The 23,533-nt window shown below is 44.3% G+C and overlaps 1 protein-coding gene across 1 annotated transcript in view; it reads left to right on the top strand.

Moving 5' to 3' along the window:
* LOC122924490 (splicing factor SWAP) overlaps positions 1-23,533 on the top strand; it is a 181,604-nt gene that overhangs the window by 13,732 nt on the left and 144,339 nt on the right. The window contains exons 4-7 of the mRNA XM_044275621.1: positions 8,239-8,315; positions 11,735-11,960; positions 15,311-15,441; positions 17,195-17,327. Of these exons, the coding sequence (XP_044131556.1) occupies positions 8,239-8,315; positions 11,735-11,960; positions 15,311-15,441; positions 17,195-17,327 (567 nt within the window). The remainder of the gene's footprint in view (positions 1-8,238; positions 8,316-11,734; positions 11,961-15,310; positions 15,442-17,194; positions 17,328-23,533) is intronic.

The raw sequence follows: 23,533 nt of genomic DNA, 5'->3' as shown, positions 1-23,533 counted from the left end.
CCTTTTCTCCCTGTGACGGCTCAGGTGGCGCGTCCCTTTTCTCCCTGTGACGGCTCAGGTGGCGCGTCCCTTTTCTCCCTGTGACGGCTCAGGTGGCGCGTCCCTTTTCTCCCTGTGACGGCTCAGGTGGCGCGTCCCTTTTCTCCCTGTGACGGCTCAGGTGGCGCGTCCCTTTTCTCCCTGTGACGGCTCAGGTGGCGCGTCCCTTTTCTCCCTGTGACGGCTCAGGTGGCGCGTCCCTTTTCTCCCTGTGACGGCTCAGGTGGCGCGTCCCTTTTCTCCCTGTGACGGCTCAGGTGGCGCGTCCCTTTTCTCCCTGTGACGGCTCAGGTGGCGCGTCCCTTTTCTCCCTGTGACGGCTCAGGTGGCGCGTCCCTTTTCTCCCTGTGACGGCTCAGGTGGCGCGTCCCTTTTCTCCCTGTGACGGCTCAGGTGGCGCGTCCAGTGCACAGTTAAAAAGCCTGCATCTCTGATGGTATGGGGTTGCACTAGTGCTTATGGCACAGTCAGTTTACACATCTGGCAAGGCACTATCAATGCTGAACAGTATATAGAGGTGTATGCTCCCTTCGACAACATCTCTTTCAGGAAAGTCAATGCTAAACCACGTACCGCATCCATCACAACAGCATGGCTTCACCTGAGAAGAGTCCGGGTGCTGAACTGGTCGGCCTGCAGTGCAGACCAGGAAGACGACCCAGGACTGTTGATCAGCTAGAATTCAACATCAGACAAGACTAGGACAACATTCCTCTCCCAAAACTGCAGCAATTGGTCTCCTTACTTCTCTGACATTTGCAGACTGTTGTTAAAGGGAACCTGTCACCCAAAAATCGTCTATCAAGCTGTTTACAGTACCTTATAGTGCTGTGTCCTCGTTTCTCGATGCACTTTTTCTTCGTTTTGCCGCATGTCTGCTCATTCAGAAATCGTAGTTATATTCAGCTGCTGCCCCGTGCTGCAAGTCAGGCTTGAAGTCACGGGGGCAGCGGCCTCGGCGTCTTCCATGGCCCTCTCCCCGCCCCCTGCCTCTGTGACTGACACCCGAACATCCGAATCCGGGACCGCGCTCAACGGCCGCATGCGCAGTAAAGGGCGGCAGGAGCGCGGTCCCGGCTGCCGCGCGTACTACGGGCCGTCTTACTTTCGCCGCACTGCGCATGCGCCCGACATCCTGTATCAAACGCGCCCGCGCCCGGCATCTGGGCGCGGGCGCGTTTGATACAGGATGTCGGGCGCATGCGCAGTGCGGCGAAAGTAAGACGGCGCGTAGTACGCGCGGCAGCCGGGACCGCGCTCCTGCCGCCCTTTACTGCGCATGCGGCCGTTGAGCGCGGTCCCGGATTCGGATGTTCGGGTGTCAGTCACAGAGGCAGGGGGCGGGGAGAGGGCCATGGAAGACGCCGAGGCCGCTGCCCCCGTGACTTCAAGCCTGACTTGCAGCACGGGGCAGCAGCTGAATATAACTACGATTTCTGAATGAGCAGACATGCGGCAAAACGAAGAAAAAGTGCATCGAGAAACGAGGACACAGCACTATAAGGTACTGTAAACAGCTTGATAGACGATTTTTGGGTGACAGGTTCCCTTTAAAAGAAGAGGGGATGCTACACAATGGTAGATATGGCCCTCCCAGCTTTTCGGAGATGCATTGCTGCTTTTTTCTTCATTTTCTTTTTTCTTTCTTTCATAAATTGACGTTCTGCATCTGATAAGTGATCTATTATGTAGAAAATATGGGTCTCTAAAATTAGAAAATTATTGGATTCTGTTTTTCTCTACATTTATTTATTTTACACTGCATCCCAACTTTTTTCGAATTGGTGCTATATGGTAAAATAACATTTGAAGGTGGCGTAACGTCTTCATCTAAATGTTAATGGTTCTAGAATGTCATGTCCTCCCACAGTTGGTTTGATGCTTAACATCTTGGCTAATACTTTATTAGGAGATTAAAAAACAAACTGTTTTGGTTAACCCCTTTAGCTTCAGGACCCGGCCATTTTTAGCAAATCAGATGTGTCCCTTTATGTGGTTATAACTTTGAAATGCTTTTACTTATCAAGGCCATTCTGAGATTTTCTCGTCACATATTGTACTTCATGATGATAGTTAATTTGAGTCAAAATATTTCAATTTTATTTATAAAACAAATACCAAATTTACTAAAAATTTGGAAAAATTTGCAAATTTAAATTTCTCTACTTTTATAATAGATAGTAATACCTCCAAAACTAGCACCATATGGCTTTTGGAGAGCGGATTTAGCTGGAATGGTAATTGGGAGCTATGAAGTATATGAAGACACCCTGAGGTGACCCTACAGTGGAAACCTCCAAAAAGTGACCCTATATCCCTATTGGAAACTACACACCTCCAAGGAATCATTCAAGGTGTGTAGTGAGCACTTTGACCTCAAAGGTTGCTTTACACCCACATTTTTCTCTTTACCAAAGGGTAACAGGACAAAATGCACCTCACATTTTGTACCCCGTTTCCCCCCCCCTCAATACAGTTCCCCCCCCTCATATGTGCTCAAAAATTATTTATAGGCGTACAGCAGGGCTCTAGAGTCAAACAGCAGGATTTTGCTGACAACAGGATTTTGCTGACCTTGAATTGGTTTTGGGTGCCATTATCGCATTTAAAAAAAACTCCTGAGGTCCGAAGAAATTAAAAACCCAAAGTGACCCCAATTTGGAAAGAACTTTTCAGCATACAGGTGTCTCACAGAAGGCAGAAATACTTGTTAAACGATTTCAAAGCACACATTTGTGAGAAAAACTACTATCAGACCCCAATTTTTCACTTTCACAAGAGGTTAATGTGTTCCCCATTATCTCCCCATTCGGGGAACACACCCTGCATCTTTTTTTGGTCCTTCCCTTCCTTGCTGTCTGGGGGACTTGACCTGGAAAATGTTGCCCTGGTACAACACGGGCACCATGACTTCCTGATGTACTGAGATCCTCCCTGGCCTGGCCTTAAAAAATTAGAGCCTTGATAACCACCTATTGGAACTGAAGGAAAGTTCCCGTGTGGCCTGCAGATTGAAATAGCATGTACGCATTGCACATTGCCATCCAGGGGCGTAGCTATAGGGGGTGCAGAGGTAGCAGTCGCTACCGGGCCCAGGAGCCTGAGGGGGCCCAAAGACCCTTGTGATGCATAAGAAGGCCAGCTTTTTGTATCGCTCTTTCGTTTTTCGTGCGGCACTGTAGGGCTTTAGAAGTTGCTCTGAAAGATCCACCGCTCCCATGTGCCTGTTGTAGTCCAGGATACAAACTAGTTTGAGGGTAGTGGTTGTGGTACCTCGTACAGGAGCAGGGCAGCTGCTGTTAGTGTGAATGGTGTTCACTAAAAGGACATCCCTCTTGTACTTAACCACCAGCATATTCTCATGGAGGAGAGCCCTACTTTCACCCATTCTCGGTGGTTGCCCTACCAGGGATCTAGGGAGGCCTCTCTGATTTTTGCGCACTGTGCCGCAAGCCACAGTACCTCTGGCAGTTAGGGAGCTGAATAGGGGGATACTGGTATAATAGTTAGGCCTCATGCGCTCGGCCGTTGTTTTGTCCGTGTGCTGTCCGCATCCGTTGCTCCATTCCGTGGCCCCGCAAAAAAAAAAAAGTCCTATTCTTGTCCGCGCTTTGCGGACAAGAATAGGCAGTTATATTAAAGGCTTTCCGTGCCATTCTGCAAATTGCGGAACTCGCACGGACGCCATCCGTGTTTTGCGGACTGCAAAAGCACCACGGTCGTGTGCATGTAGCCTTATCCACATAGAGGTGGTAACCCTTATCCAGCAGTGGGTGCAATAATTCCCACACGATCTTCTCACTAACTCCTAGGAGGGGAGGGGGCTTTCTGGGGGTTCTATCTGGAAGTATTTCCGTTCGTAAATGCAAAACTTGTGGCTGTACCCGGAGCTACTCTCACAAAGTTTGTATATCTTTATGCCATACCTTGCCCGTTTGCTAGGCAGGTACTGGCGGAATCTAATCCCCCCTTTGAAAAGTAATAGGAACTCATCTACACAGACATTTTTATCAGGGTTGTACACCTCAGCAAACTTGGTGTTTTAAAGTGGTCAGTGGCAGGCCTAACCTTGAACAGATAGTCAAATGTCAGGTCGTTTTGGGATGGGTACTGTGTATTGTCGTTGTAGTGTAGGAATTTCCGAATTGACTCAAATCGCTTCCGGGTCATGGTCTTACTGTAAATTGGAATCTGGTAGAAAATGTCTGAACTCCAATATTGTCTAACTTTTGGCTTCTTTACAACCCCCATATGCAGCACGAATCCCCAAAACTTAATCATCTCTGCTGTACTTGCTGAGATTCAACCTAGGGTTCTAGCATATGCTGATGAATGAATTGTTGGGCATGTAAACTAGTTTGGGCCACCATGAAATTTACAAAATCTTCAGAGAAGATGATTTTGAAAAAATCGAGTTCAGAGAAGCCCGCACAGTCGATCTGTATTCTGGAGCAGCCCTCAAAATCCAGAATTTGGGGCTGATAATCGTCAGGGGGTGGGGTCCATATGGACTCGCACTGGGGCGCTGCCTCAGCTGTTGTTCTGGGGCGCCTTCTAGAGGGTTTCTCATCAGCGGATGATGATGATGATGAGGGGGTAGAGGAAAGTGGCATCCTCTTCTCCCTCACTGATAGACTCCGTATCGGAGGCAACCATGTCGTATGCCTCTTCAGCGGAGTATGCTCGTTGGGATGGACGGGGCATTTTTATTTTATTGGGGTGTGAAATGTGTAAGCCTTAATTAAAGGGGTTATCCCATCATAGACAGCGGGGGCCTATCACTAGGATATGCCCCCATTGTCTGATAGGTGCGGTTCCCACTTCTGGGACCCGCACCTACAAGGAGAACGGAGCAAAGAAAGTTGAGGAGGGCGCATGCGCAGCCGCCCTCCATTAATTTCTATGGAGCCACCGAAAATAGCCGAGCGCTGGCCCCATAGAAATGAATGGGAGTGGTGGCCGAGCATGCGCGGACCGCTCCTATTCACTTCAATGGGAGAGGCGGGGAGCTGTGCCTGGTGGTGGATGGACCCCGGGGTCCTCCCGCCACAACTCTCCCCGACTCCATTCTACTTGTAGGTGCGGGTCCCACCTCTATCCTAGCGATATGCCTCCATTGTCTAAGATGGGATAACCCCTTTAAATGTGGGGGGGTCTGATTAAAAATAATAATATATAAGTAAGATTTTGCGTGTGTAAAAAATCTACACTAAAACTACCTAACTAAAATTGATTTCTATATACATGTGTGAGTGAGTGAGCCAAAACGTGAATAAAAGGTTGCTGAAAGCTTTGTTTTGTGAGCTGACGGATAGAAGCCATCCAGCAGATAGACGTTTTATGTGTAGTGAGTGCTGGACAGGCAAGGTTTTCTTTTTGTTGTTTTGTTATTTTATCTGCAACCTATCAATAAACCTGGCTATAAGTTAGCTTAAAACTTATACCTCGGTGTCTGGAACAGAAAAGTGTCCTTTGACGATCCTGAGCATAACCCCTCACTATATTATATTATATTATATTATACATACATACATACATACATACATACATACATACATACATACATACATACCTAACTACACACATAACTAACTACACGAAAAAAGTATCATCCTTTGTTCACTATGTGGCACGCAGTAAGCTCTACATAGATTTAAAAATAGATGAAGGAAATCACTTATCAGCTGCAGGGTTACGGTAGTCACTTGATAGCCGGACCCCTGCTGTATGCGCCGGCATCTGTGAAAACACCAATGCCGTGGCATTAACCCTCGCATTGCCACTGTTATGGCTGACCACGGTATCCTCACGGGTGTCCATCGTATCCCCATGCTGCTGTGATGGGGACCATCGTGGCTGTCATCCCTGTGAGCCCCCTGGATCTCACAGGAAGCAGGATGTAAGTGTATTATAGTAATACACTTACAGCCAATGCATTACAATACAGATATTTTGTAATGCATTGTACAGGGGATCAGACCCCCAAAAGTTGAAGTCCCAGAGTGGGACAAAAAAAATAATTAAAAAGTTTAATTAAGTTTCAAAAATAAAAGTGAAAAAAATAGTGAAAAAGAAAAAATTGGACACATTGGGTGTCGCCGCATCCGTATCAACTGGCTCTATAAAAATACCACAGGATCCACCCCCTTAGGTGAACGCTATAAAATGTTATAAAAATGGTGCCAAAACGCCCATTTTCTGGTCACCTTGCCTCGCTAAAAGTGTAATACCAAGCGATCAAAAAGGTGTATTTTAGCTCAAAATGGTACCAATCAAACGGTCATCTCATCCCGCAAAAAATGAGACCCTACCTAAGACAATCGCCCAAAAAATAAAAACATGGCTCTCAGAAAATTGCAACACAAAAACAAGATCTTATCCTGTTCAAAAAGGCTTTCACTGTGTAAAACATAACAAATATGAGACATATTAGTTATCGCCACGTCCATAACAATCTGCTCTATAAAAATATCAAATTATATGCCCCCTCAGGTGAATTCTCTAATAAAAATATTTAAAAAACTATTCCAAAACAGCCATTTTGTTCACCTTGCCTCCAAAAAGTGTAATACCCCAAAAAGTATTTTGTGCCCCAAAATGGTACCAATGAAAATGTCACCTCATCCTGCAAAAAAATGAGCCCCACATAAGACAATCGCTTAATAAATAAAAACAGACGGCACCTGTAAACCAATCCATCAAAATCTGTGCTGCAAAAGCCATATGGCGCTCCTTCCGGTCTGAATCGTGCCATGTACCACTACAGCAGTTAACCACCACATATGGGTTGTTGCCATATTCAGGAGAAAGTGGGTAACAAATTATGGGGTGCTTTTTCTCCTGTTTACTACTTGTGAAAAACAAGATTTTATTGGAAGAAATTAAATTTTTCATTTTCACAGCTAAGTGTTTCCAAATTCTGTAATACGCGCAGGGGCTCAAAGTGCTCAATACCCCCCTTAATATATTCTTGAAGAGGTGTAGTTTCTGAAATGGGGTCACTTTTTGATTGTTTCCACTGTACATGCACGTCAGGGTCTCTTCAAATGCAAAATGGTGCCTAAAAACATTATAGCAAAATTTGCCTCCAAAATCCATATGGTGCTCCTTTCCTTCTGACTACTGCCACGTGCCCATAGAGCAGTTTACTGCCACATATGGGGTATTTCTGTAAGCTGTAGAATCGGAGTAATATATATTGAGGTTTATTTTGCTGTTAACCCTTGCTGTGTTGCAAGAAAGAATTAACAAAAAATCTACTAAGCAAAGTGAAATTTTGAAATTTTACCTTCTTTTTCCTTCAATGCTTGTGGAACAACTCAAGGGTTTACAAAGTTTGTAAAATTTTGGGTAAATTTGGGGATTTTTTCATAAATAAAGATGAAATATATTGACTCAAATTTATGACTGTCATGAAGTACAATGTGTCACAAAAAAACTGTCTCTGTACTTTCACACTTGCGTTGTGAAAATCTGGCAGGCAATTCCATCGCTGGAAATCCATGTGTAGACGGATCCGGATCCGTCTAACAAATGCATTGAAACACCAGATCCGTTTTTCCGGATGACACCGGAGAGATGGATCAGGTATTTATTTTATTTTTTGCATTTTTAAAGGTCTGCGCCTGCACAGACTGGAAAAAAGGATCCGTTTTGCCGGAACATTTGGTGCCAGATCCGGCATTAATGCATTTTAATGGAAAATAATGCCGGCAAGTGTTTCGCAATTTTGGACGGAGAAAATAATGCAGCATGCTGCAGTATTTTCTCTGGCCAAAGACCGTAAGAGTGACTGAACTGAAGACATCCTGATGCGTACTGAATGGATTGCTCTCCATTCAGAATGCATGGGGATAAAACAGATTTTTCTGGTATTGAGCCCCTAGGACGGAACTAGATATTGGAAAACTTTAACGTAAGTGTGAAAGTACCCTCAGTATGGCTTGGATAAATAAAAGGGTTTCAAAGTTATGACCACATAAAGTGACACGTCAGATTTGCAAAAATCGGCCTGGAATTTAAGGTGAAAAGTGTCTTGGTGCTGAAGGGGTTAATTTCATAAAAGTTTTCCGCATTTTCTGTGTTTTAAACATATTCCGAGGATTTAGTGCTGAATACTGTATCAAGCTAAAAATCTATCAAATTGTCTTTTTTTCTCTGACTTCACTTTTAACTTTTGCTTTTTCTTTTCTCTTTAAGACTCAAGTGATGTTGAAGATAATGAAGAGCCCTTCATTGCACCAGAAGGGTTAAATGTCCCACCTGATGTTGAACTGGTAAGCATAAATTCAGGGCATAGTATTTTTATTTTTATTTTATTTTTTTAACATGCCCCAGTAAAATGCTCAGCAGCAAAACAGTGGATGTGAACATAACAATCCCTTATGCCTGTGTTCTTACTGTGTTCTTACTAGTGTTTCTCTATATTAGGCTACTTTCTCATTAGTGCTTTCAATTCCGCTATTGGGATCCGTCATGGGATCTCAATAGCGGAAGAAAACTCTTCAGGTTTGTCCTCATTCATTGTCAATGGGGACAAAACGGAATGGACCAAAATACAAGCAGCGTTTTTCTGTCCGGGATGTGGTGCGCAGCAAGATGGATCCGTCCTGACTCACAATGTACGGATCAGTTTTCTCTGACACAATAGAAAACTGATTTGTCTCTCATTGACTTACAATGGTGTTGAAGACGGATCCGTCATGGCTGTAGAAGACCTAATGCAACCAGATCCGTTCATTACGGATGTATGCGGTTGTATTATTGTAATGGAAGCGTTTTTGCAGATCCATAACGGATACGCAAAACACACTAATGTTAAAGTAGCCTTACTCTGTTCTGTCATAGTTCCAGAAGAACATTCTTGTTAAAAGGGTTGACCCTTCCCAGACACTGGTGGTGGCATATCGCTAGGATATGCTATAAATGTCAGATAGGTTTGGGTCCCACCTCTGCGACCATCTCTTAACTCCTGAAGGGAGGAACTCCCTCGAAGTCAAGGAGCGCACATCATGCATTTGCAGCATGCTCTCTATTCACTGCTATGGGAGTTACGAAAATAGGGGACATCCGAAAATAGGGCGCTCCGCTATCAGTGAATGGAGAACGCCCTGCACATACAAGGACACCTCTCCATTCACTGCCATGGTATTGCCTGCTGGAAATAGCCATTGGTTGCATGATGCGCTCACCTTTACCTTGGTGGGCCCATTCTGGAGATAGGAGCGGCTCTAGAGCATATCCATAGGATGAGAATGCCCACTTTTAATATTGCTTTATTTTCATTGAGATTTCTTAGTTTGCTTCAGTTGGCCTCCCTCCTGTCATGTTTCCGTTATTCTTGTGGCCCATTAGCCTGTTGAGTAGTGACGTTAATGTATTTACCATTTGGTCATCTGTAGCATATTGCTAAGATATGCCTTAAATGTCCGATAAGTGCAGGTCCTCTCCAGAACAGGGCTTCTTAAGTAAATGGAAAGCGCTCTGTGCAGGAGTGGCTCTTTTTTCTTCCATCTTCAGTTCTGTGCTGTGGTCACATGACAATGTCCATGCAGCTTTTATTTCCTGTGATTTTTTTTTTTTTTTTTTTTTTTTTGTTTTGTTTTGTCCAGTCCATGGGTGTGTCCTATCAGCAGCAGGGGCAATGATAGGGGAGTGTCTATGTAACTAGCTGGTGGGAGGAGCTATAAACTAGCTGGGTGGTGTTAGGGGCTGTGATAGGGGAGTGTTTATAGCTCCTCCCACCCAACTAGTTACATGAACACTCCCCTATCACTGCCCCTAACACCACCCAGCTAGTTTATAGCTCCTCCCACCCAGCGAGTTACATAAACTAGCTGGGTGTTGGGGGCAGTGATAGGGGAGTGTCTAACTAGCTGGGTGGGAGGAGCTATGTGTTGCTTTGGGGGCACTTCTGCAGCTGTGGCAGAGAGGTGCATCATGGGTGTGGTTGAATTCAGGACAGGCAGTGCCTACATACAGGATATAAAATAACCAGAGTGATTGGTTTACATGATGGAAAAGGGTCAGAACTACAGATCTGGTAAAAACCATAGTAATCCCTGAAAACCCATTTTTATAAACTTCTTAAAGAGGACCTTTTACTACAATAAAAAAATGTAAACTAGGCATACAGACATGTAGAGGGGCGCCGCTCCGTTCTCCCGGTATAGGCTCCGGTATCTTCATATGTTCGGCCCAACTGGGTGGAGCCTGCTGGCATCTCCGCCCAGGCTGGAGTGCTGGCCAATCGCAGCGCTCAACTCATGGCCTGAGAGAAAAAAAAACTCGGGCTATGAGCTGAGTGCTGCGATTGGCCAGCGCTACAGCCTGGGAGAAGGAGATGCCGGCAGGCTCCACCCAGTTGAGCCGAACATAGGAATCTACCAGGAGAACGGAGCGGTGCCCAGGTATAACAGTAAGTGCAGGGAGTTCCCTGGGCGCCGCTCTCCATGTCTGTATGCTTGGTTTAGATTTTTTATTGTAGTGAAAGGTCCTCTTTAACATTGAAATTACTACACCTAGGAGGACAAGCTGTAAGTTTATGCAAGTGGAGGAATTAGCAGGTGTCACTAAGATTTGCAAATGATCACATTTTCAAGCACCTAGCTCCAAAAAGCCAGAAGGAAAGCAAAGTTCTTTAGCCACATGAAACCTCAAAAATCAGATAGTCGTATGAGATGATTGTTGTTCTTCCAAATACACCAACGGACAGGAGGCATCACACAAACTGGAATGACAGCAAAAATGCACAGATGGGCACCTTTGCACAGATAAATCATCTAATTAGAAGAATGACACGTAGTGATACATTCTGTAGTTCAAGTGAACTTGGACGTCTCATCCTAAGCCAGGACAGCAAACCATCAGAGGCGTTTGCACAGCATTGGACTATGAGCTAGACATCCAGCTACAGGTGTTCCATTGACCTCACGTCACAGCTGTCAAAGGCTTTCATGGTGCACAGCTAGACGGCAATGGAGGTCGGTCCTCTTCAGTGAGAAGTCCTTCTTTTGTTTAGAATACAATGTAATGAAGAGGCCTTTAAAAGGGAAAGTCACACCAGTCCTATTCCTGGGATTATGGTGTGGGATGGGATAATGTACGGTAGCTGGACCCCTCTTTTCTTTATTGTACACAAACTGCTCCGCATTACATTGATTTGGTTGTGGAACCGGTCCGGCCATTTCTCCAGTGTGTCCCATGAGTCGTTTTTCAACAGCACAATGTCAGGCTGCATGTTGCTCTTGCTACTGTATGCAGCCTGCATGGCCTGAACGTGCTGCCATGGCCTCAAGCATCTCCAGACTTGTCTCCTATTGAGCACATCTGAGACATCGCTGGTTCTCAATTGCAGATGGAGCTGCCAAAAGCGGATCTAGATGATTTGCATGCCCGAGTGCATTCAGCATGGCAGAACATTCCTCAGACAAGCATTAATAACATTATTGATGGCGTTCCATGGTGTGTGTATTAAGTATCAAGTATGAGCACCTTGTGCATCAAGAGATGTTTTGAAAATTTTAATATTGTTTCCATTATTAACATGTCTATCAATCCTATGAGTTCCATAACTACACGACTTTTCCTTTTTGGGGTAGCAGTTTCAATGTTGTATTTATACAGTTGGACCTGGACCTTTAGGAATGTTGCAATGAGTTTGTAAAATTTTAACTTTTTTTTTTTTTTTTTTCAGCCACCAACAGCAAAAATGCATGCTATTATAGAACGCACAGCGAATTTCGTCTGCAAACAGGGGGCTCAGTTTGAGATCATGTTAAAAGCCAAGCAAGCTCGAAACTCCCAGTTTGACTTCTTACGTTTTGATCACTACCTCAACCCTTACTACAAGCACATCCAGAAAGCCATGAAAGAGGGACGCTATACCACACTCGCAGAAAAACTGAACGAAGAGAAAAAAAGTATGAACTAAGTTTTACTTGGTCCCATCTTGTTTTTATTACTGTTTTAACATCAGAATTTACTTTTGTAGCTCTTAGAAATTGCCTGCATCAAATTAAGCCCAGACTGTGCTGCTTGGCTCTTCCAGCTGGTTGAAAGGGATCATGGTGGAGGTAGAACAGTGAAGTCACTATTTTAAAGGGAACCTGTCGCCATGAAAATGTAAATTAACCCGCAGGCGGAAAGTTACAGAGCAGGAGGGGCTGAGCAGATTGATATATAGTTTAATGGGAAAAGATTCGGTATAACTTATAATTATTTAAATTCCTGCTCATTCTGGGCTGTAAAGTCAAGTAGGCGGTCCGGTCAGTGATTGACAGCTCTATATACACGGTCATAGAGGGAAGGCTGTCAATCACTGATAGGACCGCCTCCTGGAATTCAAAGCCCAGAATGAGCAGAGATATAAATGAATGAAATACAAGTTATACTGGATCTTTTTCCACAAAGCTCTGCTCAGCTCTATAACATGTTCCATGTGTTTCCCTTTAATGGATTTCAGCAGATGTTTTAACCATTTTGGTGTTGGGGGTTTGGGACTGTGTTCACATTTTTGACTAATTGTGAAACTTTCCACAATGTGTGGCTGAGATTTTTTTTTAAATGTCATCTACATCGCTGCTACAATAAATACTGTGGAAAAGCCACATCATTTACACCACTCGTGGCCATACCCTAAAGTGACAGGGCACAGAATCTCTGTAAATGTTGGGGAAAGATAGCTTGAGCCAAAATTCTTGTATCACTTGGTCACCGAAAGCCTGTACAGGAAAGGATGACCGTATCGGGCTGTTAACTTCCAGCTACCCCTCCCATGTACAGAACCAGGAGATAACATGTGTTTTGCGGTCCACAAATTGCGGAACCGCCCAAAAAAAAGGATGCCACCCCTTTTTTTGCGGATCCATTGTAACAATGCCTAAAACTGACAAAAATAGGATGTTAGATTTTTTTTGCGGGGCTATAGAACAGACATACGGTGTGCAGTTAGCATTTTTGCAGACCCATTGAAATTAATGGGTCTGCATCCTCAGGGCTCCAGATGCGACCTAGAATTGCTAAATGGCGACAAGACTTTGTAGTCTTATCACCATTTGCGCCTAGACCCGCCGCAGCTCTGCCGCTTTCACAAACTGACATTGGATGCGCTGCTGTCAGTGCGCCCATGTTCTCAACAACACAGGGAAGGAGGTAGTCCCTCCCCCCTGTACTGCTGCTGCCGCTGCCACCAATGGGCTGATAGCCCCTCCCCTCCTCCCTGCTATGGCCGAAGCACCACCAATGAATATCGTTTATGCTGAATACAGGCGCAGGCTGCCGGACATATCCCATACCCGGCACCCAGCCTCTATGACTGCGCGCTGCGATCCGCCGCTATTAACGTCTTTAGGTGCGGCACCTGATGGGTTAATAGCAGCGGATCGCAGCGCGCAGTCATAGAGCCTGGGTGCAAGGTATGGGATATGTCCAGCACCCGCAGCCTGCGTTTGTATTCAGCATAAACGATATTCATTGGTGTAAATCAGAAACATTGGTGGTGCAGTGAGCCCCCAACCCCCCATCCCCCAAGTATTATAATCATTGGTGGCAGTTCGGATCGGAGCCCCAGCAGTGTAAGCCTGGGGCTCCGATTGGTTACCATGGCAGCCAGGACGCTACTGAAGCCCTGGCTGCCATAGTCGGCTGGCTCCCTGCTGCTGTGTGCATGAAGCACAGAGCAGCAGGGAAAGTGTGAGGTCCTATTCACCCTGATAGAGATCTATCAGGGTGAATAGGACAAGGGATGAAAGATCCCAGGTTCTAGCCCCTAAGGGGGTAAAGGTATTAAATAAAAAGTAAAAAAAAAAATATTAACTTTAAATCACCCCCTTTCCCAATTTTACATATAAAATCTATAAACAACAAAAAAAAATCGCACTTTTTCAGGCGTGGCGATATGCAAACTATTAAAATATTTAAAAATATCTCCTATGCGGTAAACGCCGTAACAGAAAAAAAAAAAAAGTGCAATGTGCCATTTTTTTGTCACCTTGTCCTGACAAAAATTAGGATCGGACTATTCTATTATGGTCCAGGCGTTCCATCAAATGTGGAATGCATGCGCCTTCTTTTGCGTTTTATTTTTTTCACGTGGTATGGAGTATCGCAATACTTTTTTATGGTATCGAAATAGTCAAAATTTGGGTATCGTGACAACCCTAGGTAAGACGTGTGATTTATTTTTTTTTTTTTTATTTATTTTTTTTATTTTATTTTATTATTATTATACCGTAATTATATGTATTTTCAATTTGGTGACTAAAAATGTACATTTGGCTCCTAAATTTTTCAGGTTAGGAGCCAATGGCTCCTTGATATTTTTTTTTTTAGTCTGGAGCCCTGATACTATCTGCAAAAAAAACGGAACGGACACGGAAACAAACAACGTTCGTGTGCGTGTAGCTTAAAGGGAGTCTGTCACCACATTTTAGCATGTTAGACCGTTAAAATAGGGTTATGTGATCCAGCCAGAACATAAAAACGGTACCTTTGTGGTAGAAAACTGACTTTTCAATTTGCAGAAAACGAACTTATAAGATTATCTTCTGAGCCCTCTCAAGTGCCCAGGGCGGTCTCTCAATCCTCGGAGCCCCAGGCAGGCACCTCCTAAACGGCTGATAACTCCGCCCTCCGTGCGCCTCTGCCCGCCCGTTTACTCCCCTTCCCTGTCCCTTTCCACTGCGGCTGTGCGGTACAAATCGTAGCGGGCGCATGCGCAATAGGTATTGCGATGCCCTGCCAGGAGCGGGCATCGCATTGCGCATGCGCCCGCTACGATTTGTACCGCACAGCCACAGTGGAAAGGGACAGGGGAGGGGAGTAAACGGGCGGGCAGAGGCGCACGGAGGGCGGAGTTATCAGCCATTTAGGAGGTGCCTGCCTGGGGCTCCGAGGATTGAGAGACCGCCCTGGGCACTTGAGAGGGCTCAGAAGATAATCGTATAAGTTCGTTTTCTGCAAATTGAAAAGTCAGTTTTCTACCACAAAGGTACCGTTTTTATGTTCTGGCTGGATCACATAACCCTATTTTAACGGTCTAACATGCTAAAATGTGGTGACAGACTCCCTTTAAGTGACAAAGCGGAATAATATAGGACAGCCGGATGGTGTAACTCCAGCTTTTTAGGCAGTAGGCTGCACATGCCCCTTTAATTTTACAACAAAGCTTTGCTTATGATTTGATTTTCTGATGATATTCCTCAGGTGTTTTATAGAATAGACAGTTTGTGTTGTTGTTGTTTGTAATAGTGATCTTGTTAAATTCTTCTAGAAGCTATGGCTAACGGAGACAAAAACAGTGGAAATGATGAGGACGATGATGATTACGATGAAGACGGTGATTACTTACATCCAAGTCTTTTTGCTTCGAAGCGTTGTAGTAGATTGGAAGAGATTACCAAGGTACATATCATTACAGTGACTTGAATTTCTAGTGAATTCCAGAACTGTGAATTTGCATATTAGTCAAAGACCATGTGTGCCATGCTTTACTTTACTATTTTTTTTATTTAACCCCTTCAAATTGAAAAAACCCTCTTTAAAATGTTACTTTTTTAAATTGTAGACTGAATTTGTCTGGCGTGCTGTACATTGTGCATGCGATCCTTGCCCAGCTGTAACCCAGAGCGCATACATGAGAATGAGTCTGTTACTGTAAGCAAGAAGGGGGGGGGGGGGGGGCAAATTACGTAAACATTACGCATCTTCTTTAAGGACCATTAACACTTCCCCTTTCTGTTCCAGTGGTCCCAATTTTTTTTTTATTTAATTTTTTTTTTTTTTTCCCCTTAAATTTGGCTGGAGTTTTGCAGGATGAGTTGTAGTTTCATTATTTTATTTTATTCTCTGGAACACTACAATTATGATGCTGCCCCCCCCTCTCTTCAGGCTGGCTGAGATGACAACGAATCACAGCATTATATCCTCTGCTTTATGAGTTATAGCTGTTAGAAATGAAGTTAGGAGTGAAAGCAGCTAAAACATCTTGTTTGGTTTTGTTTTAAAGCTTAGACTGTCAGCTTTCCAACAAGACTAAACACATCTTTAAATACTACCGATCATGATATAAGGGGTTAAAAAATTGTGCTGCCCAAGCTCTGCTCCAGCTAAACTGTTAAGTCCTTTTCTTAAAGTAGGAGCAGAGCTCAGGCAAAACTGTTTGGGTTGATTCACACATCCGTATGTGTTTTGCGGATCAACGGATCCGCAAAACACGGACACCCCGGCAATGTGCGTTCCGCATTTTGCTAACCGCACATCGCCGGCACTATAATAGAAAATGCCTAATCTTGTCCGCCATTGCGGACAAGAATAGGACATGTTCTATTTTTTTTCGGGAAGAGAATTGTAGACCCGGAAGTGCGGATCCGCATTTCCGGATCCGGACAGCACATCATGCAGCCCCATAGAAATAAATGGGTCCACATTTACGTTCCGCAAAATGCGGAACGGAGGTGTGAATGGAGCTTTAATGGATTAATTCTCATAGGACTTTTGGTGTGACTTTTTTTATCTTTTAGATCAGCATTTATTCACTTGTGCAGCAAAATGCTCTGTCACCTGGCTTTAACACTTGTTTCCATCCAGTTTTCTTGTATTAATGTATTGCAGCTCTGCATGTTTTAGATGTTTTTTTTTTTTTAAGGCTACTTTCACACTTGAGGCAGAGTGATCCGGCAAGCAGTTCTGCATGCAAACGGACAGCCTTTGTAGACAGATCCGGATGTGGGATCTGTCTTACAAATGCATTGCAAGAATGTATCCGTCTCTCCGGATGTCATTTGGAGAAACGGATCCATTATATATTTTTTTTTTTGTAAATTTTTACCGTTCTGCACATCCGCAGACCGGAAGGACTGATCCGGCATTGCGGTATTTTTAATGCCGGCACTAATTCGTTTCAATGTAAATTAATGATCTGGAATTTTGGACGGAGATGATACCGCAGCATGCTGTGGTATTTCCTCCGTCCAGAACACAGACATCCTGATGCATATTGAACGGCTTTCTCTCCATTCAGAATGCATTAGGATAAAACTGAACAGTTCTTTTCCGGTATTGAGCCCCTATGACGGAACTCAGTCCCGGAAAAGAAAAAACGCTTGAGTGAAATTACCTTAATTTATAATTTTCTTCATATTTTTATATTTTGCAGCCCTTGAAAGTGATGGATCCTGACCACCCACTTGCAGCCCTTGTCAGAAAAGCACAGAATGAGAAGATGGCCTCTCAGTTGCCTGTGAATGTTCCACCTGCTCCCACTACTGAGACAGAAAGCACAGCAGACAGTAAGTGATTTATATTTAGTCTATTTCCAGTCCTTTGAGACTTTGTATTCAAAGGTGCTGTTTTGAGGGGCATCTGTTTCTTTTGTCTCTTAAATTACCTGTTTCACATCAAGGGTATTTTTAGGTTGTTTGTAGCGATCTTTAAAGGGATTATCCAGGAATTTCAGATTGATGACCTGTCCTCAGGATAGGTCATCAATATCAGATCGGCAGTGGTCCGACACCTAGGAACTCTGGCAATCAATTGTATGAAGAGACTTCAGCATGCCCAATCCTTTTATTCCTTCGACATCAGCCGTTGTGGGAGTCAGGAGGTTGCCACACCATTTGGTCGACCAAGCCCGTCGCCAGGTTTGGCAGACAAATTTTAATGTGTATGGCCAGCTAAATTCTGGATAATGCCTTATATTAAAATAGTTGAGTGTGGCAATGCCAGTGTGGATCTCTTCTTTCATGTGGCCCCATTGTTACATGGTCCTCTTGATCAGTTGGGGTCACAGTGTGAGGACCTCAGCTGACCTAAAATAGTTCACAAAACAGGTGATAACTTGCTACCCCTTAAGTGCAATCGGTTGTTTTTTGTTTCCTTTCTACTTTGAGTAATGTTTTTGGATTATTTTGCCAACTTGTGTGCATTAGACTTTGTTTTTAAGCAGAGCGTTGGTGTTTCATAGGATGATTTGCAACATTTAAATAGCTTTTGGAGGCCATCGTTGCCATAAACATTGAGCACTAGCCTTCAGTAGGCGAAAGGCCTCATTACTTTAAGCTCATTTTCTCTGCTGTTTTTTCCCTTGACTGATTTAGTAAATGTGATTCATTCAGAGACCTCTCAAATAAAGTACATACTGTTTGAGGGTAGATAAGTACGCTGGTTAAGGGATGTATTTCTGAACTATTAGAAAAACATGCCTGCTTTATACTAGGATAAAAAAAAAAACATGCCTGCTTTATTCCAAAACTTCTTTGAATTGAATGGGGCTGAGCTGTGGACAGATGTTACTGTTTTTGAAAGAAAACGGATATCTTTTTTTCAAGTCCTGGCCAACCCCTTTAAACCATGGTCGGAAAATATTATTATTATGAGTCTATAAACTTGGGCCTGTACGAACATGGCAAACAGTGGATTTTCCTTAAATCTAACTGATGACCTATCCTCAGGATAGGTCATCAGTACCGTATTTTTCGCCGTATAAGACGCACCGGCCTATAAGACGCACCTAGGTTTTTGAGGAGGAAAATAAGAAAAAAAATATTTTGAACCAAAAAGGTGCACTTTTGGTGGGTTTTGAACTAATTGTGGTCTGTGGGTGACGCACTGTTATGGGGGATCTGTGGGTGACACTTATGGGGGATCTGTGGGTGACACTTATGGGGGATCTGTGGGTGACACTTATGGGGGATCTGTGGGTGACACTTATGGGGGATCTGTGGGTGACACTTATGGGGGATCTGTGGGTGACACTTATGGGGGATCTGTGGGTGACACTTATGGGGGATCTGTGGGTGACACTTATGGGGGATCTGTGGGTGACACTTATGGGGGATCCTCTCTGGATGGCACTGTTATGAGGTTGAGGATCTGTGAATGACACATATATAGCATCTTATGCTGTCATCCACAGATCCCCTCCATAAGTGTCCCTGTAGTGAATGACCCTCAATACAGGGGGTGGGGGTCGCATCTGCTTTAATGACAGTGGGGCCCGTGCAGTGACTATTCTACTACACGGGCCCCGCTTACTGTATAATCATATCTCTCTAATAGTTAATTGTTCTATGCATGTAATCGCATAATGAGCGCTAATGAGCGCTGTGTATTACCGTACTTAAAACTAGCAGCGCTCGCCGTTCGGAGCAGAGAGGAGGCAGGAGGCAGGCCGGGAGGACGGGCGCTTGCAACGTGAGTCATACGTCACGCGCCTGCGCCGCCTGCTTCATTCATAAGTGGGCGGTGCAGGCGCGTGACGTATGACTCACGCTGCAAGTGCCCGTCCTCCCGGCCTGCCTCCTGCCTCCTCTCTGCTCCGAACGGCGAGCGCTGCTAGTTTTAAGTACGGTAATACACAGCGCTCATTATCGCTCATTATGCGATTACATGCATAGAACAATTAACTATTAGAGAGATATGATTATACAGTAAGCGGGGCCCGTGTAGTAGAATAGTCACTGCACGGGCCCCGCTGTCATTATTAATGCAGATGCCGCCCCCAGCCCCTCCTCCCTCACAGCTGATACACCCGCCGCACGGCATCGCGGCGGGTGTATCATTGAAAACTGGGCAAAATAAGCTACATTCGCCGTATAAGACGCACTGCTATTTTCCCCCCACTTTTGGGGGGAAAAAAGTGCGTCTTAGACGGCGAAAAATACGGTATCTGATCGGTGGAGGTTCGACACCCATGACTTCTGCTGATCAGCTGTTTGAGAAGGCTTGGCTTAGCCTAGTCCAGTGACGACACGTTCATCAGTCACATGGCCTAGGTGCAGCTAAGCCTCATAGAAGTGAATGGGGCTGACTGCGATACCAAGCAATGTACAGCGCTGTGCTTGGTGAGCATGGAGGAGGCCACGCAGCTCACAGGAGTGCTGGTGCCTTCTCAAACTGCTGATCGGCAGGGTACCCAGGTGGCAGACCCCCACTGATCAGTCAGGAAATCTTGGAAAACCCTTTTAACCTGATATTTTATAGGTCCTTTTGTGTGTATCAGGTACAAGTATATGTAAGCTGTTCATATGTCATTTTTGCCTTTATCTGCAGTATCTGTTGGAAGTAGGGCTGAAACAATTACTCGATTGAATCCAGTAATTCGAATCGATAGAATACTCTATTTCTAAATCTAATCTTTTATTGCAGCCCTAGTATTTCTCTGATATGTTCTATGCTCTCATGATGGATCTTGGAATTCAGCAATGAAAAAAAGAAAAGGCCTAAAACATACTGGCCACTAGGGGGTTAAAACTATTCTGCTTTGACCAGGTGCCTACCTTTTGTCTCTTAGTTGTGACATGCACGGTGGTAATACCGTGAATATTCCCTTTTGTAATCTCCTTTAGCAGATTCTTTACCATTGCATTTGCATAGGTGCTAATGATGGTGTTTCAGGTATGCATAGAAAGAGCGCCGACTATAACCGAAAGTGACACTCTGCGTCTGAATGTCACAACATTTCAAGTTCTTAACTGTAGAGTTTGCACGCTGAAAAATAGATCCAATGGTATAGCCGCCTGCTGAATCTCTTCCCTCCCCCCCCCCCCCCCCCCCGCTCGCCGTGACTGCTTTTAGTCTTTGTTATGAGCAGCACCCTCTCGTAATCCATTTTATTTGGTCAGAAATGTCACACTTCCAGTCTTCTGCCTCCTCCTAATAGGTTTTCACCAGGCGAAAAAAATAAATGACCATTTTCCAGACAACTTATTTGTGCCTCTGTGGCAAGCCGGCTGCTTTTACTTGGATTTTTATTATGGCACAGTACTGCAAGGAGTCATAGCGCGTATATACTGTGTTTTCACAGCCATATGCTTAAACTACACATCTGCATCATTGTAATGGCTTGTTTTCTTAGGCCATCCAAATGAATATCATGTAAGTAGTCTGCTCATTCCCAGCTGTACGGAGATTGTACAAAGCTCCAGCCTCACGTGAAATGAAAGCTTATTCCTGGGTAATAAGAATAATTATTGCCAGCTCTTGAAATGCTGAGTGCACACCTCTAATGGATTGTTTCCTAGGCTATGGGACATCTTGTACAGTCTGGCGTCCAATTTCTAAATTGGATACAAGCCACATTTTGACCTTCTTTTGATTTTGTAAGTCATGGACGTGTGCAAATGTCAGGGCATGTTACCAATTTGTCGCTTCTATAAAATTGTCATCAATTTGGGTTGTGATGTTCTAGTAGTGCTGTAACAGCCATACCACTGCCACGTCTAAAAAGTGAAGAGAAAAGTGGACTTGATACAGCGTGAGCAACGTCAGTTGTAAGATTATAGAATGTGACCACAGTGGTCTCCATAAAGCTGATGGAAGATCCGCACCATAGTGCAGTGCTAGCAAAGTAGATGATCCACGCATAAACGCAGTGTGAATGGATTTCACTAGCTCAGTGTGAGCGGTGATAGCCACAGCAAATCTGCAATGTAAATGTCTGCCCTGTGTGCAGATGCCCTAAAGGCATTTGTACGTATTGAATAGTAAATCGTGTGCCCTGACCCTGCACTAGTGACAGAGAAGGATCGGGCATGTTGGATTTCAGGATGCTCAGTCTTTTGTTCCCATGGGAGAGAAGTGGCTCTCAGAATCTAACAGGGCTGTATTCCCCTCTCCTCACAGAAAACTTGTGCAGAATACAGAGGAATATCTTGCACCTAACAGTTATTGTAGGTATATGGGCAATTTAAAGGGCTTCTCCCACGTCAAAAGATTCACCGACAATAAGCTGATCATAAAGGGTGCCCCTGCTGGGACACCAAGAAATCAGCTGTCATCTCTGGGGAGACCTGACATTGAAGACCTGCAGCGGGAAGCATACTTACCTGCTTCCTGACGCTGGCTTACGGCTCCTTCAGTCTCCCTTTGTCATCATCTGGTTTGGCGTAGGTAACATGGTTACTGCAGCCAATGACTGGGTGCAGCAGTGACTTCTCCCCCATGTGACCAAGTGAAGTGATGCATGGCAGCGGGGAAACGTGAATCTTGCCCTGAAAATTCTTAGTGTAACTGCCAAATTTTTATTTTTTGCTAATGTGTAGGGACAGAGACAGAGTACATTTTTTAATATAGTTTATTTAGGGAAATTGTATATTTATGCTAGACATATTGGGCAGAAATGTCCCTTAGCAGCGCTCCCTCAAATAAGTGTTGCTAAGGGACATCTGTGTTCCTAATGCATTACAATGCTGTACTAACTAGGAAGATGTGCTGGGTTGGGAGCTGTTGGGTGTCTGCCCTCACTGTTCCCTCACAAACTGGGGATAGTAGAGTAATAACTATAGATTAAATATAGATGTCCACATTTAGTTCCTATGCATGCAGTATAGGGACAATTACTTTACTGACCTTTTATGAACACTCATTGTAGTTCAATTCTTATTTTGCTGACAAGAATGTGGCTTAAAGGGGTTCTCCAGGAATAAAAATAAAAAATAAAATACTTAAATATTTTATTATAAATATATTCACAAATACCTTTCATTACTTAGAATGACTTGTTTTGTCTGGGGAGCAATCATTAAAAGAAATAAAATAGCCGCCATCCTATTAGTACACACAAAACCTGTCCTAATCACACGGGAGGACAAGTTACTTCACCACAATGAGCCATAGTGCTGCCTCATCCTTTCCTCCATTTCTGTCAAGAATCATAATCCTTGACAAGTAGAAAGGAGATGAGGCCGCTCTTTACCTCAGTGTTGTAAAGTAACTTGTCCTCATGTGTGATCAGGACACGTTTTGCGTGAACTAATGGGACAGTGACCATTTGTTTCCCCTGATGACAAAATGAGCCATGAAAGGTATTTGAGAATATATTTATAATAAAGTAATATTTTAAGTATTTACATTTTCCTAATTCCCTGAGAACCCCTTTAAGGTGGATTTACACTTACACAGGAGCAGACGGTTATTGGGAACTAGGCATTCCTTTCCAATAATTGGCTGCTGGTTCAGTGGGGGTTAAAGGGAATCTGTCACCTGCTTTTACCATTTTAAGCTGTCACCATCTGTCCTTCCTAAAATCTCACGCAGGCGCAGTACCGCCTGCGCGATAATCAACCTCAGGGCAACAGCGCTCAGATTACGTCACTGGGCTCGGCGCATGCCCAGTAAGACTTTTGAGGCTGTTGCCCTGAGGAGGTTGATGATCGCGCAGGCGGTACTGCGTCTGCGTGAGATTTCTGACCGCCGACAGGAAGAAGGACGAGGCATTTCTAGAAGGTAGACTATGATGTGGGGAGGGGCGGAACCATTTGCCGGGGCTGTGGGAGGTTATTTGAGGATCAGGAGGCGTTCTTGGGATTCAAATTAAGGCAGGCTGCGCACTGCAGGGGGGCGTCACTGGGCACCAGAGAGGAGAAAAACGCCCCTCTGGGCACCTTGGAGCCTCATTAGCATATCATAAAAAGGGCTTTTTTTTATCAAAAGGAGAAAACTAAATAAAGTAAGAAGACTGCTGGAAATAAGGTACTTTAGTGAACATGACGATGGG

This window comes from Bufo gargarizans, chromosome 1 (genome assembly GCF_014858855.1).
Source record: "Bufo gargarizans isolate SCDJY-AF-19 chromosome 1, ASM1485885v1, whole genome shotgun sequence".
Taxonomy (NCBI): Eukaryota; Metazoa; Chordata; class Amphibia; order Anura; family Bufonidae; genus Bufo; species Bufo gargarizans.
The sequence above is the reverse complement of the archived record's forward strand: the minus strand, read 5'-3'. Positions and strand labels throughout refer to the sequence as shown.